The sequence below is a fragment of the Aotus nancymaae genome, unplaced genomic scaffold (assembly GCF_030222135.1).
Source record: "Aotus nancymaae isolate 86718 unplaced genomic scaffold, 86718_ANA_hifiasm-v0.15.2.pri h1tg000021l, whole genome shotgun sequence".
NCBI lineage: Eukaryota > Metazoa > Chordata > Mammalia > Primates > Aotidae > Aotus > Aotus nancymaae.
The window spans coordinates 29199186-29218939 of record NW_026988433.1 but is presented as its reverse complement, the minus strand read 5'-3'; the positions used below and the strand labels follow the sequence as shown (position 1 = coordinate 29218939).

General features: G+C 43.9%; 1 protein-coding gene across 2 annotated transcripts in view; it reads right to left on the bottom strand.

Annotated features, from left to right (window-relative positions):
- The window catches only part of NT5DC3 (5'-nucleotidase domain containing 3), a 71274-nt gene that overhangs the window by 31148 nt on the left and 20372 nt on the right, over nt 1-19754 (bottom strand). For both annotated transcript variants that reach the window (XM_021675552.2, XM_064379909.1), the window contains exons 2-4: nt 12123-12307; nt 4867-4941; nt 4335-4390 (exon numbers count right to left, since the gene is read on the bottom strand). In XM_021675552.2, the coding sequence (XP_021531227.2) occupies nt 4335-4390; nt 4867-4941; nt 12123-12307 (316 nt within the window). The remainder of the gene's footprint in view (nt 1-4334; nt 4391-4866; nt 4942-12122; nt 12308-19754) is intronic.

Below are 19754 nucleotides of genomic sequence, written 5' to 3'. Positions count from 1 at the left end.
GGAGCTGGGGTTTGCACCCAGGAAGTGTGAGTGACTCGAGTCCTCCTCAACACCCCTCTCAGCACTGATGCAACGGAGAACTTCCTACAGCCTCACTCTGAATGCTCCTTCCCCCAGGTGCCTCAGTGGCTCTTTCTACTGAGCCTGTCCTTGACACCATGGGCAGGGTATATACAAGAAACAAGGCAACTCTTCTCCTGTGAACTCCAGGAGAAGAGAGGGGAGAAAGAGCATTTTGGGCTAAAAGGGTAAGGAGAAGACTCACCACAAGTTGGCCATGGAGTGGGATTTCAAGAAGCAGAGAGGAAGGAAAACTGTACCCTGGCAGAACAGCAGCAGGAGCAAGTGCCAGGCAACAAGAAAGATGTCAAAGGAAAAGAATCCCTGTGCTGTCTTCACCTGCCCGGCACCCTGCCTCTCTTCATCATAATGGCTCGGGACCAAACACATGACCCAAGTCATTCTGATGAGATTCAGTCCTGAGACTCCGGCGGAATGTAGACACAAAGCTCCTCTGTTCCTCTTGACCTGGAGCTGGGAGGATGTGGGCCTGGGAGTGCCAGGGGTTGCCAAGGAGGGGCTTGCCCGAGAGTAAGTCAAGTCAGAGAGGAAGGCCAAGAGATGGAAAGAGTTCTGACAATAGCGATTTGGGCCTCAGAGCCAGCCACACCTGCAAACTCACTCTGTCTGTGGGCTGTACAATTAGTGGCCAATATTGTGTTTCTGATGAAGCCAGTTTGAGTTTCAGTCACTTGCAACCAAGAGTCTTGACCAATCTAGTAAGTACAGGAGCTGTGTACAGAAGAATAGGAAGCGAAGGGTTTAAAGCAGGTTGATAAAAATCTCAAACTTAAGCCTAAGCATAAGACTTAGCCTTTATTCTGTAGAGAGCAGGGAGCCATCCAGGGTTTCAGAGGAGGGGATTATTGGGAGTAATGATTTAGGGAATCAGTCTGACAAGAATGTCCAGGATGGAGTGCACTGCAGCAAACCCCAAGAACCCAGGAGAGAAGGGGTGAGTGTCTAAGGAGGGGACCGACAGAACAGATGGAGAGACAGAAGGAAGCGTCCTGGTGAGGATTTTCATAAACGCGCATAACCTTGCCTTCTTCGTTCTCTCCCCGACCCCCACCCCTGCAATAATAATTTTGGGGAAACATTAGGAGCTATGAGTAGGGGAACGAACGAATGTTCGTTTAAGAGGTTTAGAGAAAGAAACACTAAAAATTGGAATATGTTAAATGTAGCAACAACTTTCAAATATAAGTTAAAGGTAAGTCTGTTGGGAATGGTACAATCTGGAGGTCAACTGAGCCATTTCAAAAGCCTTAAAATGAATGAACAATGTTCACCCAGCAATTTCACTTACAGAGATTTTTCCTAAGAAAATGAGACATGTGCACAAAAATGTATCAATTATATTTAATATACATGTTACTTATAAAATAAATGGAAAGATTTTTTTTAACTTTTAGGTTTAGAGGTACCTGTGCAGGTAAACTCATGTCATGGGGGCCTGTTGTAGAGGTATTTCATTACCCAGGTACTAAGCCTAGCACCCTACCCATCAGTTATTTTTCCTGATCCTCTCCCTCCTCCCATCCTCCACCAGGCCCCAGAGTCTATTGTTCCCTTCTATGTGTCCATGAGCTCTCATCATTTAGCTTCCACTTGTAAGTGAGAACATGCAGTATTTGGTTTTCTGTTCCTGTGTAAGTTTGCTAAGGATAATGGCCTCCAGCTCCATCCATGCTCCCGCAAATGATGTGATCTTGTTGGAAAGATTATTTGTAATTGTCCACATTAAAATAGATTCACTACCCCCAAAAAAGATGTGTTGAAGGACTCCAACTACCCCTCCTACCTTCAGAAAAGCCACACAGCATAGCGGCCAAGAGCACAGACTCTGGAGCCAGGCTGCCTGGGTCGGAATTCCAGCCCAGGCAATTATTTGCTGTGTGACCTTGGGCAAGTTACTTAACACCTCTGGCACTAGTAATAGTACCTACTTCACTCAGTTATTTTGAGGATTGAATGAGTTAACTCAAACAAAACCCTTATAAGAGTGCCTGTCCCATAACAAGGCTCAATATTTGCTAGTCACTATTAGTAATGTTATCATCATCACAACCACCTCCTCTCCCTCCTGAAACACCATTAAAGCGAGAATAAAAACAGTCAAAGGAAATGAGAGCAAAGACATCAACAGACAAGACATTTCCACAAGACACTGGAAGACAAACAGTGGATGCAAAGAAGAAATCTGACTTAACAATACTGAGAATGGAGGCCGGCAAGGGGACACCCACCACAAGAACTGATTCCCCACCACAGAGCTGCAGAAAGGCTCAGCACTAGGAGGTCTCGGGAAACTACTGGAGGATACACTCCAGCACAATGAGGGCATAAACCCAGAGAGAGGAAGAAAAGGAAACTTGAAACAGGGAAAGTAGCAAAGGTAAGTCCCAAGACAAGCAACCAAACCAGATCAGACCAGGAGGGGAGAGTCAATTTTTTTAAAAAAGTGACAGATTATTGAAAACATTTGAATTACTGGAAAATATAAATACATGCCTGACACTTGTAACTGAGCATATTTGTAATGGGAAAAAATTAGAGATCTCTATGCAGAAAACTAGGCAAACAAAAAATGAGATTATTGTTAAAATCTAAGAAATACCAAAAAAGAAAGAAAAATAATTGCATTGGACTACCTGGCTTAAGAGTGAACCAGCTGGGCGCAGTGGCTCATGCCTGTAATCCCAGCACTTTGGGCAACCAAGGTGGGCGGATCACCTGAAATCAGGAATTCAAGACCAGCCTGGCCAACATGGTAAAACCCCATCTCTACTAAAAATACAAAACTAGCCAGGCATGGTGGTGAATGCCTATAATCCCAGCTACTTTGGAGGCTGAGGCAGGAGAATCACTTGAACCCGGGAGACAGAGGTTACAGTGAGCCGAGATCTCGCCACTGCACTCCAGCCTGGGTGACAAGAGGGAGACTGTCTCAATAACAACACCAAAAAAAGTGAACCAGACAAGACCTTCTGAGTCATAATGTAAACAGTGACCGGTACAACCACCAAAACCTGAGATCTGAATGCAATGAGAGGAATGAGACTGGAGAAGTGGGAAGAGGTGCCAGAAAGCTAAGTCCTCATCTATCACAGCAGGGACAATGTCCAGAATCAATAAATTAGAAAATACAAGAACCAACATATATCACTTAAAAAATCTAAAGACTTAAAAGCTTTTGGGGGTAGAGGGGAGCACAGAAGATTGCTCCCGTCCCCGTGACACCTTTAATCCTGTTTGACAGTGACTCAATGAATGTTTCACTTTGATTTTAAAAACAAATAAGCATTAATTTTAACAGTTTGTGAGAGAAGAATGTAAGCTAAGGTATGCATACTTTTAAGCATAAGCTGTGTACCTAAATACAAATCACACTCCTAAATCCCCTCTCAAATTGGAGAATAAAAAAAGGCAAAACCCTCCATTTTAAAAGTTACAAAGATGGCTGGGCGTGGTCGCTCACACCTGTAATCCCAGCACTTTGGGAGGCAAAGGCAGGTGGATCACTTGGAGTCAGGAGTTCAAGACCAGCCTGGCCAATATGGTGAAACCCCATCTCTACTAAAACTACAAAAATTAGCTGGGCATGGTGGCACATGCCTGTAGTCCCAGCTAATCGGGAGGCTAGGGCAGGAGAATCTCTTGAACCCGGGAGGCAAAGGCTGCAGTGAGCCTAGATCGTGTCATTGCACTCCAGCCTGGATCTCGTGGTGAAACATCACTTCGAAAAAAACAAAGTTACAAAGACTTCCAGCTAAGTGAAGTACTTTTACTAATTCTAATAAATAGGCAAAAAAAGAAAAAAAATCTCAATATCCAAACCACCCAAATACCATGGTGGGAAGGAGAACCCGGTTCCCTCAGCCCCATAGCCCTCCTGCTCCAAATCTTCTCACCAGGACCCTCCCTCAGCTTGCCAGCCAGCACCTGTTCTCCCTCCAGTCCTCCAGACTGCTTCCTAAGGCTCTGAGCACATTTCTATCATCACCTCTGTCACTCTGAACTGCAGTCAGGTTTACTTACATGACTTCTAACCCACACTCTGAGCTCCTTGAGGGCATCTGTGCAAACAAAGCCCTTAGCACCTAGCATGGTAGCAGGCCTCAACAAATGCTCTTGAAAAAGTGAGTGAATGAATGAATGAAACATATCCACACTGCAGCCCTCCTCATCACTCAACAGTCAGTGGGTCCTGAAACCCAAAGCCACCCAGTTACTTCACCTGGTAAATTAAATGTATCTCCTCTTACTCTTACCTGTAGACAGTTCCCAGCTGGATGTAATGAAAAGCATCGATCTTCATTAATACTGCCTTTAAAAACATAAACATATGCACATGTAAATAATGTATAACCATCTGCATATTAAATGAGCAATCCAGGTGTCATCATAAATCCTATCAACATTAGGCGGCCCTAACAAGGAAGCACACACTGTATGTTCCTGAAAGGAACATGTTGCTTATTAATTAATGTGCTGTACAGCTCTTTAAAGAAATGGCCTATCTGCAAAAGACAGAGAAAAAAAACAGGTATGGCAACTGGTTCCTCCTCAAAACACCAAAAATGACTACTAGAAATAAACAGTACCTCCTAAATAGCTAAATGCATTCATGCTTTTCTAATACATAGTCTCTTCCAGAAGATTCTATCCAAAGATATGCATATAATTTGGTTCTGCAGTCCCAAATAATTTAAAACTCATTTACCCGTTCAGTACAGAAAAGTACCAAGAGTACATTTCATTTCCAATCATTAAACCGTAGAAAAACAGGAGAAGTAAACCTACCCGCTGTACATCATAATGAAGTCCACGGATTGCAAAATTTGGGTCGTACTCATACTTCCTGATTTCTGCTGGATACTAAGAAAGAAGAAAGGAACTGGTTTTAGCCAACAATGTACTAAGTGCAGGATCCTGTCCAGATCTGGCCCCTGTACAAAGGCTGAGGTAGTTGATACAGCAGTGGGAAGGTGGGATCAGAAGAGGCAGACCACAGCTTGTCCCTCCGCTTCCAGTCCAAGTGCCTCCTGGCAAGCACCCCAGCCAGAGCCTTCCATCCTGCCCCGCGCCCCGTCCATCTGCCCAAGCACAGGCTGGGCCTCCTCCCCTCCCCCGCCAACGTCTCTCAACTCTCTTCTCTCTTTCCCTCCCCTCCCTGTGTCCCTAGACTCCCAGATCCTTCACCCTCTTTCCATCACTCCCTCCTTTTATCTTCAAGGCTGCTGCGGAGAGGCTGGAATGTCCCCTCTAATACTGGAAGCACAACTTTACGCAGACTCCTTGTCAGCCGTCCATTCAACTCATACGTGAGCACCTCAATGTGGCATCCTCCTTAACGACCCCACTACCAGGTTTCATGGAGAGACCCAAGGTAAAACTTCTCAGAGCGGGGGCCTCTCCACAGAGCTTTCAATACTCTTCTCATCTGGACAGCTGGCCACTGCTCCCCTACAGCTGGGGAACCCCACGGCTGTCATACACAGCATTCCCCACGCCAGGCCTAGGGAGGCTTATGGATACTGCCTGGCACTGTCTCAGAACAGCTGTGAAGGCAGCGGATATGGCTTGGCTCCGTGTCCCCAGCCAAATCCCATCTTGAATTGCAGTTCCCCTCACTCCCACGTGTTGTAGGAGGGACCTGGTGGGAGGTTAATTAAATCACGGGGGTGGTTCCCCCCATACTCACAAGGTCTGATGGTTTATAAGGGGAAATCCCTTCACTTGGTTCTCATTCTCTCTCTTGCCTGCTGTCAATGTAAAACGTGCCTTCCCCTTCCACCGCGATTGTTGAGGCCTCAGCCACATGGAACTGTGGGTCCATTAAACCTCTTTTTCTTTATAAATTACCCGGCCTTGAGTATGTCTTTATCAGTGGCGTGAAAACAAACTAATACAGCAGCCCAGCTCCCCTGGTATTTCCTATTATCAAGCCATTTCTCACGCTATGCAAAATTGCTGGCTCCTCCTTATTGACTGCGGTATCTAAGTCCTTACCTCTCTCCCTAAATCTCAGAATTAGGACACCAGCTGCCTGTTGATGACACTCATCTGTGGGCACCATTTCTGCTGCTACTACACGGCAGGCCCAACCGTCCCCATTTTATACTGAGGGGACATCAGAGGTTCTGAACGAAACAAGCTGGGGTATGGTGAGTGGGGAATCAGGCTGGGGCCTTCTCCCCTGCTCTCCCTACTACCCCTCTGCCCTTGGAGCACAAGCCTGCAGGACAGAAAGTCTATTCCTGAGTCTAGAGAGGTGACATCACCAGGACCTTCCATTGTGATTCAAGTTACTTAAGTTAAAACCTAGACAACTATTCAGATGCCCGGAAACCTCCTTCCATGGCTGAGCTGCTAATACTTCATTGCCAAGGTTCCATTTGTACAAGAACAATTCCTGGGACCACCAGGCTGACCCACGTGGAACCACTTTTCAAGTCAAGCTGCACAAAGCACTAACTCCAATGTCACATTTGGGATCAGTTATCCACTACCTGCCATGTGTGCCAAGAAATCACCAAACTGACATTTCCACTCATGGGCGTTCCCAAGAATTGAGAACACTGTGTATGGTCCTGCGTTTTTGTAGACATACTTCACAAGCTGACACAGAAACCAACGCCCAGCACCCTGGATCTGCTGACTGAAGGGGGGCCAAGGGACTTCAGCAGCTCTGCAATCTCCTGTTCAATTTGTGGCTGATAGATGAGTAAGACAGCAGACAGGAAAGAAATATTTTAATGTGTCACTGACAGAGATGCCTTCACTGAGCATTTGCTGCATGCCACACACTAGACACTTTCTATGACTTTCTTTATTCCTCACTGCACCAGCATGAAGGAAGCAGGGCATTTCATGCCTATTTTACTGTTGAATAATCTGAAGATCAGGGGCAAGGAATTTGCCCAAGGTCACACAGCCAGATAGTGGGCTCAACCACTATCTAGCTGTGTGACCTTGGGCAAATTCTGAGGTCACACAGCTAGGAACTGAATCCAGGTCTGTGTCACATCCAACTCGACCCCTAACCACCACATAATCAATTCTCCACCAACTCTGAGCCACCATATACTGCATACTCATCACCTCCCTGTCACAGCAGCACCTGCCACCTCAGAGGGGCTCAACAAATTTGCTGGAAGGATTTGCAGTTACAAGTGGAGCACTGACTATTTTAGTTGATTGCTGGCACATAAATAAGAGAGTATGTACTGCTGAAAAGTCTGGTGGTCCTTTCTTTAAATGAAACTTATCTGGGCTCCCCAGCAGGACACGCCCTCCACACACTCACTTTCCCCTTGTCTCTCACTCTCAATGTTATTCTTCGGGAGCCACCCTTGAGCAATACACACTGTTAATCTAATGGTCCAAAGATCATAGTGAGTGACTGTATTAGCCCATTCTCATGCTGCTAATAAAGACATACCTGAGACTGGGTAATTTATAAAGGAGAGAGGTTTAATTGACTCATCAGAGCGCTGGCCCCACATGAAGCACAACTCTCTCACTTACCTGCGGAATGCACAGATGCATACATCAAGTGTTTGCTGAGTACCTACTTCATGCCAGGGTCTGGGAATATAGCAGTGAACAAAACTGACAAAGGTGTCTGCCCCTGCAAAGTTCCCATTCTACCTAGGGAGGCAGACCATACACAAATACACACATAGAATATAACGCCTCGGAGTGTATGTTCTACAAGAATATGCAATACAAGCGTTCACGGATCTGGGAAAAAAAAAGAAGGACCAGGAGCAAGCCTCAGGCCATCTGGGAAAAGAAAGAGTGCCTCAAGGCACAGGAAACAGCAAGTCCCAAAGGCAGAAGTAGGAAAGGGTTTGGAGGTTCAAGGAGCAGGAAGAGAGGAGGGAAGGAGGGAGGAGTAGGCTGGGAGGCCCTCACTATGATGGAATGAAAACCACACTTCACCTCTGCAGTCTTCCTCCCCAAAACCAGAACCCAGGCTAATCATGAGGAAGATGCACACAGCACCTGACTGGCCCTCTTCAAAACTGTCATGGTCATTTAAAAAAGCAAGGAAAGTTGGAGAAGCTGTCAAAGCCAAGAGGCGCCTGAGAGACATGACAATTCACTGTAATATGGTGTCCTGGAGGGAATCCTGGAGCAGGAAATGGACATTCGGTAAAAACTGAAAATATCCCAACGAAGTATGGACTTTAGTGAATAATAATGTATCAAGATTGGTTCTTCAGTTGTAACGAATGTACCTTAGTCAAGTGTTAACATTGGAGGAAACTGGGCATTGGGTGCATACATACAGGAACTCAGTATTTGCAACCTTTCCATAAGCCTAAAACTATCCCAAAAGTTTACTGAAAGGAGAAACAGAGCACAGCATTTGCTGAGAGATCAGACATGGATACAGAGTGTGAGGGGTCACAGCCAATGCTTTGGATATGAACAACCAGGTGATCAACGGTGGCCAGTAATGAAGAAAATGCGGACTAAGGTGTGAAGCTGAAAGACGACATCGAGACCTCTCCTACCCCTCCCTTGCTATTCCTTGGTGGACAAATAAAATCAAAATACAGACAGTTATTACTCAATTTTTTGAAAATTTCCATTTCTGTAAAAATCTGTTCTTATTTTAAAAAAGGGTAATTATGAAGGAGCTGGAACTTTTTATGTTTGCTTTTTGGAAAGACGCTAAATCGCAAATTTACTGTTCTATGACTGTGCATCTCAAAAATAGATGTCTTTCCATCTCTACTACTCTCCAAAGTGCATCAGTCTTGGCTGGAAAAATGGCACTGAACTCAGTGCATCTTGGAAGAATTATTTTCTTTAATCAGAACAAGAGAAAAATTTGTATAAGCATAATTGACTCTACTAATATGCCTGATATAATTACTGTTATAATTTCTTTTAGTTGTATCACAGCAACAAACAGACATAAAGAGAACGAAATTTCAATGATCTTAAATCTAGAGGCTTTTCAAATAATAGTGACTGCAGCTTTTATTTTATCCATCTATTTCATCTCTCTTCCCCTCAAATTTCATAAATTTTTTATGTTCATAAATTTTTTATTTTCATATTTTATCTGCATCTGAACAAAAAAAAAAACACCATAGGATGGAAAGGTGTTAGTAACCCCACAAGAAAGGCAACATGCAGTAGAGGAGAGAATACAGTCCTTTGGAAACAGACAGACCTGAGTTCAAACCTGGTTCTGTCTCATACCGACCTATGGCCTTCATCTAGTAGCTTAATTTTTTGAACCTCAGTTTCCTCAACTATAAAACAGAGACAACAAGTGTGTGCAGGGTTGTTGTGCAGATTATAATAGTGTGTTAATAAATAGCTAACATTTATTGAGTGTTCTCTATGTGCCATCTACTTTACATATATTAATTCATTTATCACAGTGACTGTGAGGAAAGCACTGTTACTATGCCCATTTTACAGAGGAGAAAATTGAGGTCCAGAGAAATTGAGTGAGTCAATCAAGATTATGTAGGAAATAACTGATGAAGACCAGAATTTGAACCCCAACAGTGAGGCGTTAGAACCTGTTCTTTCAGGAGCTTGTAGACAGTCAATGAACAGTGTCACTGGGATCATGGCTTGCTTTTTATAAATGACATCAAAGTCACAGAAAACACTGCAGCTGACCTGGAACTAAAATGCCAGCAACAATGTAACACCCCTTCAGCTCCACTTTTTAGGTGGTGGTGAACAGACGGTATGGGTGGCAGGCAGGAAGCAAGGTCAGAACCACCTCATTCTCAGTTGGCTTTCATCTCAGGATCCAGGCAAAGGACCACAGTTTAGATGGAAGAAAGTTGTCCCTCGAACAAACAAGACCTGCCACTGGATGCCACACAGCTAGGGGGTTTTACATCTAGTAAAGTGGCCATAACTAAAGAAAGCCAGCCGCTGGCTTAGTAGCAGAAGGAAAGCTTCTTTTTGGCCAATGCCATTACTGCATTTTGGATATGGACAAAATGAGATGCTCAAATCCACTGATAACCAAAAGCTGAGGGGGATCAGAAAATATGCTGAATCAAATGGTCAGGATCCAAAACTGATGAGAACTTTGGCTGCATTAATAAAAGTATGGCATCCAGAACCAGGGAGGTGATGGTCTCCTTCTATTCCACTCTAGCCAGACCCCACCTGGGGTAACAACTTCAGTTCACAGCCTCACATTTCAGAGAAACAAACCAGAGCACACACAAAGGAAAGTGACTAGGATGCTGAAAAGAAAAGAGGACAAACAAGAACGGTTAAAAGAGCTAAGAATGATCAACCTGGGAAAAGAGAAGTCTTGGAGGGCGTAACAGCTGGTCTATACGATACTAGCCCATTACACATCCAGTACTCAAACCATTAGATATAAAATAGAAGTTTGTACAATTTGGGTTTAGAAGTTACTCATATCCACCCTCAGCCCTCCTTTGCTGCAAACTCCTTCAAGATTTGGCTGAAATATCACCTTCTTCTTTGCTTCCCCAATTCCCTCAGGCAGAGAAAGCTGTTCTAACCATCACAGTCAGATACATTCGAGGGCTAAGGAGACTTCCATTAGGAGGCTGCATAATTGATCCGCCTCCGTGACTGACAATACCACTGGGCTGCTGGTTCCTCATGGGCACTGCCTGTCTCCCACTCCTCTTTATCTTCCCAGCTTGCATTGCAGGGCTTGGCACAAGGAAGCTTAAGAAATGTGTGAAGGAATAAATCAAGGAAGAAAAGACGTCAATGGTGAAAATTGTATAAAGGTAGAACTGTTCAACCCATGGAAAAACTTCCCAAAAAACAGAACCAACTCTCAGGGCAACGTGTGCCTGTCTGAGATGGAGATCTGAGCTGTACTTCCCAGGAGGGGTCTCCAAGGGTACTGGCCCACATGACTTCTGAGGACACCACTTATCCTGCTTCCTGAAATGTGTACTCACATCAGCCTAGAGAAAAAAATGGGCCAGGTGCAGTGGCTCACGCCTGTAATCCCAACACTTTGGGAGGCCAAGGTGGGCAGATCACAAGATCAGAAGTTCAAGACCAGCCTGACCAACATGGTGAAACCCGTCTCTACTAAAAAAAAAAAAAAAAAAAAAAATTAGCCAGGTGTGGTGGCGGGCGCCTGTAATCTCTGCTACTTAGGAGGCTGAGGTAGGAGAATCACTTGAACCCGGGAAGTAGAGGTTGCAGTGAGCCAAGATCGCGCCACCGCACTCTAGCCTGGCAAGAGAGAGAGACTCTGTCTCAAAGAAAATAAGAAAAAAATGCTGGGGTTGCATATTTTCTTTTTTCCCTTCCTCAATAAAAACTCTCAGCAATACTATGTATCAGAAGAAAGACATTCGAATATGCTTTACTCTTAGCAATTCAAATCGGTGTTGAAGGTAAAACATCTCCTATCATTTGAGGAATTCCTCCTAACCAGAATTCAACAGGCTGCCAATTTATCAGGCTCAGGGAGACATCGTGCTGTTCCGTGAAATATGAGAGTATAAATATCTACAGCCAAATCTTCACTAATGCACATCTTGGGAAGGTCTTTTGCCAAAAGACATCTAAAGATTTTATTTAAAAAACAAAACAAAACTATCTTCCAGGCTGGTTGCAGTGGCTCACGCCTGTAATCCCAGCACTTTGGGAGACTGAGGCCAGCCGATCATGACGTCAGGAGTTCGAGACCAGCGTGGCCAATGTGGTGAAACTCTGTCTCTATTAAAAATTAGCCAGGTGGGGTGGTGCACACCTGTAGTCCAGCTACTCGAAAGGCTGAGACAGGAGAATCGCTGGAACCTGGGAGGCGGACGTTACAGTGAGCGGAGATTGCACCACTGCACTCCAGCCTGGGCGACAGAGCGAGACTCCATCTCAACAACAACCAAAAAACCTATCTTCCAGATAAGAGTTACTTGGAAATTTGGAAGGGAACAAACTCTACTTATTCATTCAGCAACAATGTATTAAACGACTTCTCTGTGCCGAACATGGAGTTATGTCAGCTCAAGGCTGTTCTAATGGGGAAGGGGAGGGAGAAAACTGAACTTTCCCTGTGATCTTACCCGGTGTTCATTGATGAGAAGGTCCCGCGCAGCATTAAATATCAGCGTGTGGAGGTGCTTTGAATAAAACACCAAGGTGTAATCATAATCGAAGCCATAGATTTCAATGTCCGACAGGCTCATTTCATTGTTTGAGAAAATGGCATCTGGATTCAACAAGTTGCTCATAATGGAAGGAACCAATTCTGGAAATAAAGAAAAAAAATACATTATACTACACAATGAATAAAGGTTAGTATGCTTTCTAAAGAAAAAAAAGAGTAAACTAGACTACAAAAGAGAATTGCTTCGCCTTGTAAACATGCTGGTGAAGGAAGCCAGCCACAGAGGACCACATGTTGCATGACCCTCACATGCAATGTTCAGAAATGACAAACCCAGAGGCACAGAAAGGAGATACATGGTTGCCTAGGGCTGCTGACTGCTAATGGGCACAGAATTTCTTCTCTGGTGATGAAATGTTCTAAAATTGATGGTGGTGATGGTGATGGTTTTGGGGGATTGAGATGAGGTCTTGCTCTGTTGACCAGACTGGAGTGCAGCGGCACAATCACAGCTCACTGTAGCCTCACTCTCGAGGGCTCAAACGATCTCCACCTCAGCTTCCTGAGTTGCTGGGACTACGGGTGCACATCATCACACTCTACTAATTTTTGTAATTGTTGTAGAGACAGGGTCTCCCTATGTTGCCAAAGCTGGTCTTGAACTCCTGGGCTCAACCAACCCAACCACCTCAGCCTCCCAAAGTGCTGGGATTACAGATGTGTACCACCGTACCTGGCCAGTGGTGATGGTTGAACACCTCTGTGAACGTACTAAAAACCACTGAATGGGACACTTTAAAAGGGTGAATTGTATGGTATATAAATTATGTCTTAATAGGTCAGGTGCGGTGGCTCACACCTGTAATCCCGGCACTTTGAGAGGCCGAGGCAGGTGGATCACCTGAGGTTGGGAGCTCAAGACCAGCCTGACCAACATGGAGAAAACCCATCGCTACTAAAAATATAAAAGTAGCCAGGCGTGGTGGCACATGCCTGTAATACCAGCTACTCAGGAGGCTGAGGCAGGAGAATCGCTTGAACCCGGGAGGAAGAAGTTGCAGTGAGCCGAGATTGTACCTTTGATTGTACTCCAGCCTGGGCAACAAGAGCAAAACTCCATCTCAAAAAAAAAAAGAAAAGAAAATGTTTCTATAAAAGAACATTTGCTACTGAAAAGAACACTTGCTTCAGCATCACAAAAAAAGATTTCTTTGGTTTAAAAAAATATATGTTGCAGATTTTAGAAGGTAAAAGTATAGATAACAAAATGTAAATATCACACGTCATCTCACCACCCAGAAAAAAACTACTGACATTTTATGTATTTGCTGCCAACATTTTTCTATGTATATATTTTACATAGCTAACCTCACACTATGTGTACAGGTTTGCAATGAGCTACATTTAATATTCAATCATGATCCTCTTCTCATATCATTAGAGACTTTCTGAGAATAAACTATTACGTGAGACTTTGATATATATTGGTGTGCCATCATCAACCTACTATGGGTCGAGTATCCCTTATCCAAAACGTTTGGGAACAGAAGCATTTTGGATATCAGATTTTTTCGTATTTTGGAATATTTGCATTATATCTACCGACTGTGGCTCCCCAATCCAAAAGTCCAAAATCCAAAATGCTCCAATGGGCATTTTCTTGGAGCCTCATGTCAGCACGCAAAAGTTTCCGATCTTGGAGCATTGTGGATTTTAGATTTTCAGATAAAGGACGTTCAACCTGTACCCTACGTTACACAATTAAGTTTTTTCCTATTTAATAAAAATAACATTGCAATAAGCATCTTCATGTGTTAATCTTCACCTTTCAGATGATTTCCTTCAGAGGGCTTCGTAGAAGCGTGACTACCTTCTACCATCAGGGTCCACCGGACATTAGGTTTGGGTTTCTCTTCTGAGCAGTTCTAACTATTTGTAAGCACTGCTACTTCATGATTTCTATTTTTTTCCTTGGAAGCCTTTCAAAAATTCATTCTACTTTACAATTTCCATGAGTCCACTGGGCCCTTTTAAAAAATCTAAGATGCAATAGGGGATGTTGGTGATATTTTTCTAACATGCTGAAACACTTTACTATTTTATCGTCCTAAGAATTATTTCATCATTACCGGTCAATTATTGGCACCTATGATTTTTTAAAAGACTAAGAAAGCAGGAGAATGGTAAAAGATGACCTAAGATAGTGTAATCCTGAAATAAGTCATCACTATGATGTCATCCATTAGTTCTCACTGCATTACCCAAAGAATTGCATCACTTTCAAAAAGGGATAAAAGAAGTCATCTTTGCAGGGTTTGGTTTTTTTTTTTTTTTTTTTTTGCTTTCATGGAACACTTGAGAAATCAGTTTTTCATTTTCCATCCATAATAGCAAAAGAAAAAAAAAAAAAAGAAAGAAAGAAAGCTGACAGGGGAAGGCATCTCATGAGGAGGTGAATGCAGAGAGAGACAGCAGTTCTCTACAGCCTAATGATGATGGAGAAACTGATCTTGAGGGTGACGTCTCAGATGATGAGGCTTCCATGACCACATCCTAGATGAAATTCAAGATCAAAGACTGAGCAATATATTTCAAAAGACGAAAAGGCAATGTGATATTCTCATCTTGTTAATCATTTAACAGGCATTCATTAAAAGGACGAACACCATCATCCAATATTTTATGACAAGAACACAGATTGTCCTATTTTGCTAAAATTATACATGACAGTATTTTTTTCACTTTTTGTGATGTTTATGCACCAAAATTTGCTTGAAACAGCTCACAGGTAGACAAATGCTAAAACAGCTCATAGGCAGACAAATACTGAAGGCAGGTGACTTTTTGGAGATAGGTCCATGTACAGAAAACCTGAACTGTCCATATTTTGCTACTTTTTACATTACTAAGGACAAACTACCTGACTCTATTATAATAGCTAATATTTATTAAGCACTTACCATGTACTACATGCTATCAAGAAGACTTTACATTATCTAATTTACTCCTTCCTACAACCTTAGGAAGCAAATACTACTTTATCCCTATTTCAAAAAGGAAGACACTCGAAACACATGGAAATTACTTAATTTGCTAACGATACATTGTACCAAATGGCAGGGCTGGGATTTGAACCTGGGAAGTTTGGCTCCAAAATCTATGTTCTTAACTCCCTTTCAGGTGCATTTTTTCCAAAAATAAAATAAAGTCAACCCATCATTTCTGAGCTCCCCCTTTCCTGTCTGCTCACTTCTTCCTATGAATGGCACCTAGTATCCACATTCACTCTAAAGAACCACCTGAAATGTTCAAGAAGCACGCCTCTTGCATAGTAACAGCTTCAATCAGGGCACCGAGGCCCCAGTCAGGTACCAACCCAGCCACAGTGAGGTATTCTAAGCGTTTCACAAGGCTCCTTAACAGCTTTGAGATCTGAATCCCTTTAAAAACCTAACAGAAGCTATGGAATCCTCTCCATGCATGTGCAGATTTTAAAGAAATTTCATGGGGTTCATGCCCTAACGCCTGTTCATGGCTCCCAAATTCCCACATTGCCCCTAGTTTATTGAAACCAAGCCTTTATATCCCTACACAGAACTTCCAGTCAAGAAAGGCACATGTATGAACCAATAAATTAATTTCACTCACACTGACAATCTAGATGTGACCGAGCCTATCGAAAACCCAGTCGATTCACTAACACTTCCATCTCTTCATTAGTTTTTCTTTCATCAAAATCAATGAGTCAACAACCATGGCATTCATTCATTCATTCATTCAAAATAAAGTCTTGCTCTGTCACCCAGGCTGGAGTGCAGGGGTGCAATCTCAGCTCACTGCAACCTCCACCTCCCAGGTTCAAGCTATTCTCCTGCCTCTGCCCACCGAGTAGCTAGGACTACAGGTGCCTGCCACCATGCCTGACTAATTTTTTTATTTTTAGTAGAGACAGGGTTTTACCATGTTAGCCGGGCTAGTCTCAAACTCCTGACCTCAGGTGACCTGCCTGCCTGTGCCTCTCAAAGTGCTGGGATTACAGGCGTGAGCCACCGCACCTGGCCACAACAACCATGGCTTTTATTTTGCTTTTGCCAATAAGACATATCTGGTTACAGGCATTTTAAGAAACTTAGAGGCAGATAATTCACAAGAACTGGTCCTAAGAGGAGAAGCTGGCAGACCAAGCTCTTTGATATCTAACACAGAAGATCCTCCGGCCTTATATAAATCAATGGGCCACTGATGATATTTTCTGAGTATGACCACATGGCATTGTCCATATGATGCAAGTAGGATCGCTTAACATTGTGACCAAAAGCTCCACTTTCACAAATGACCTTTCCAAAGGAGGTTCGAACAGCCTGCTTAATTAGAAGTTTATATTTAGAAATGGTGTTGGCAAGAAAGTCTCCCTCCCTTCCTGCTACTTGAGAACACTACATGAAACCCTCAAGGAAACACTATGATGGAAAATGGTGACTGGTCAGCACATCTCCGAAATCTGCAAGGGAATTCCCCCCTGGGGAATCACAGGCATGTGATTCAGGGAAAGCCTGAGACATGTTCATCACATGAACACCAACACCCGAAAGCCTGGATTTTACAGTGTCATCCTCGAACACAAGGAGCGGAGTCTTTTTTTTTTTTTTTTTTTTTTTTTTTGAGACAGAGTCTCGCTCTGTTGCCCAGGTTGGAGTGCAGTGGCACCATCTCAGCTCACTGCAAGCTCCACCTCCTGGATTCAAGCTAATCTCCTGCCTCAGCCTCCCGAGCAGCTGGAATTACAGGTGCCCGGCACCATGCCCAGCTAATTTTTATATTTTTAGTAGAGACGGGGTTTTGCCATGTTGGCCAGGCTGGTCTCAAACTCCTGACCTCAGGTGATCCACCACCTCAGCCTCCCAAAGTGCTGGGATTACAGGCATGAGCCACTGCGCCCAGCTGAGGAGCAGCATCTTAAAGGGATCTTGGTAACCCGTGCAAACTTTAAAGAAAAGTTAAGAACAAATATGAATAATTACAAGGCAAAAGAAAAGAATGCCAACCACCCACAAAAAGAGAAACAGTCTGGCTAAACTTTAGACTCTAAAGTATAAACTGAATGCCTCTTGACTAGTCAGTTTTGCACTGTCTCAAAGCAGAAACAAGAGTGGGTACCAATTTAGAAAGTGAATTCCTTTGTACATAAAGGATGAAGACAGCAAGACCATATAATCGGTACAAAGAAATGGAGAGACAGCTCTGTTGCGGTGGCCAGAGCATGAGCAAAAGTCAGTTCCAATGCAAGCCACTCTGAGCTGGGAGCTGTGCACCCTCCTGCACACAGTGTGGCAAGCTGGGAAGCCCCTGGCAGTTCCGGTTTTCACCAGCTTCCAGCTTTTCATCTGCTAACTCCGCAAAGCACCGGGAAATGTGGTGAACAACCTATAGGAAAAACTGGCAAGCTTTCTGCTTTGGTTCTGCTTTCTGTGGTTTCTACTGTGGCAAAATGTACATTACATAAAGTTTACCATCTTAACCATTACTAAGAGGACAATTTGGTGACATTATGCACATTCACCTTGCACAACCATTGCCACTATCCATCTCCAGAATTCTTTTCTTCTTGCAGAACTGAAACTCTGTACCCATTAAACAACTCCCCATTCGCCCTGCTTTCCTGGCAACTACCACTCCACTTTCTGTCTCTATGACTGACTTGTCCGGGAACCGCATAGAAGTGGAGTCATACAGTATTTGTCTTTTTAAACAATGACCTCAAGGTTCACCCATGGTGTGGCATATGTCAGCCTCTCCTTCCTTTTTTGAGATGGAGTCTCACTCCGTCACCCAGGCTGGAATGCAGTGGCGTGATCTCAGCTCACTGTAACCCCTACCTCCAGGGTTCAAGCGATTTTCCTGCCTCAGCCTCCTGAGTAGCTGGGACTACGGGCACGTGCCACTATACTCAGCCAATCTTTTTTTAGTAGAGATGGAGTTTCACCATGTTGGCCAGGCTGGTCTCAAACTCCTGCCCTGGGGTGATCTGCCTGCCTCAGCCTCCGAAAGTGCTGGGATTATAGGCGTGAGTCACCGCACCTGGCCCTCTCCTTCCTTTTTAAAGCTGAACAGCCCATTGTAAATATAAATTACCTTTTGTTTATCCATTTATCAATCACCAGGCCATTGGTTGTGCCAACATCTTCTGGCTGTTACGAATGATGCTGCTATGAACATACAAATACCTGTTCGAATCCTCATTTTCCATTTTTTTGGGTTTATACCTAGAAATGGAATTTCTGAATCATACGGTAATCCTATTTTTTTAGGAACTGGCCTACTGTTTTCCATAGTGGCTGCTCCATTTCGTATTGCCTTTTTAAGGCCATCACAGAAGAATATGATTTCTTGCCTAAATTGTATCATTACTATTGACAGAGAGAGAATATGAAAGAAGGCAGAACCTCATTCTGCTACAGAAGTCAGACACTTTCCACTTATTCAAGGAAACGTTTTTAAACTGTGTAAAGATGTGAGCTTGGAAAGTACGATTTTTGCCAAGTACTTTGTCTTCTTTATTGCTCAGAAATGCTAAATGACTCTCCCTTAACACAGGCCTAGAGCTTGGCAGAGCTGTCACAGAGCAGCGTGTGGAGACAGCACTGAGCAGAAATCCATGGCCTCAGTGATGTCAATGAATATTCTTAATGTTTTAAAAAATATGATGTGTCTGTCACACCGGACTTGGGCACACAGAACTGGAGAGCTCTAAAAGTTTACCAAATGCATTACTTGCTCTCAGCATTATCCCAGCAACCAGTCAGAGAAAGACAGGAGGGTGCAAAGGATGGGTCTGACAAACTGAGGTCCCAAAGGCTGCCTGTGGTAAGTGATGGTTGCAGGCGCTGGGTGTCTGGGCCCCTCCGGCATGGCTGCATCATCTCACACTTGCTCCCATTCAATTGGCTCTTCTTTCCAGGCACATGGGGAGGAAGGATCACAATCCTCCCTCCACTCCTCACTTCTGACTCTGGCCAGCTCTGGTCCCAAGAGATCACAGGCAGAAGATATATGTGTCACTTCTAGAGCCATGCACACTCCCTTCCCCTACCGTGCCTATCATGGAAATATGATACAGACACTACAAGATGAAGAGGAGGCTGGAAGGAGCTGACTGCCCTGCAGAGTTCTGGGGGTCCCCCAGTAGATTTTGCATGAGTGAGAAATAGGCTTTTGTTATAGCTGTCTGTGAAAAGCCACTGGGATTTTGGTATTGCTTGTCACTGCAGCATAACCTAGCCTAACCTGACTGATAAATCTTCAATACTATGAGTTCGTTGGGAAACCTCTCTTCCCCAGGATTCAGACTGGATGGTCTCACGGGGTTCCATTCCTGACTCCAGAAGGAGGGCATGTAACCCAGGCCTGGCCTAACAGAGTAACTGAATTCCCTTACCAATGCTGACTAGTTTGGGGCAGACATAGGTTCCCCTCCAGCCAATCATCATACTTTCCCTACAGCTCAAGTGAACCAGTGAGTCCAATCAAGTCAATTTCTGGATTTGTAAGGGAATTTCAGGGAAGAGGCACTCTTTGCTTCCAAAGGTAG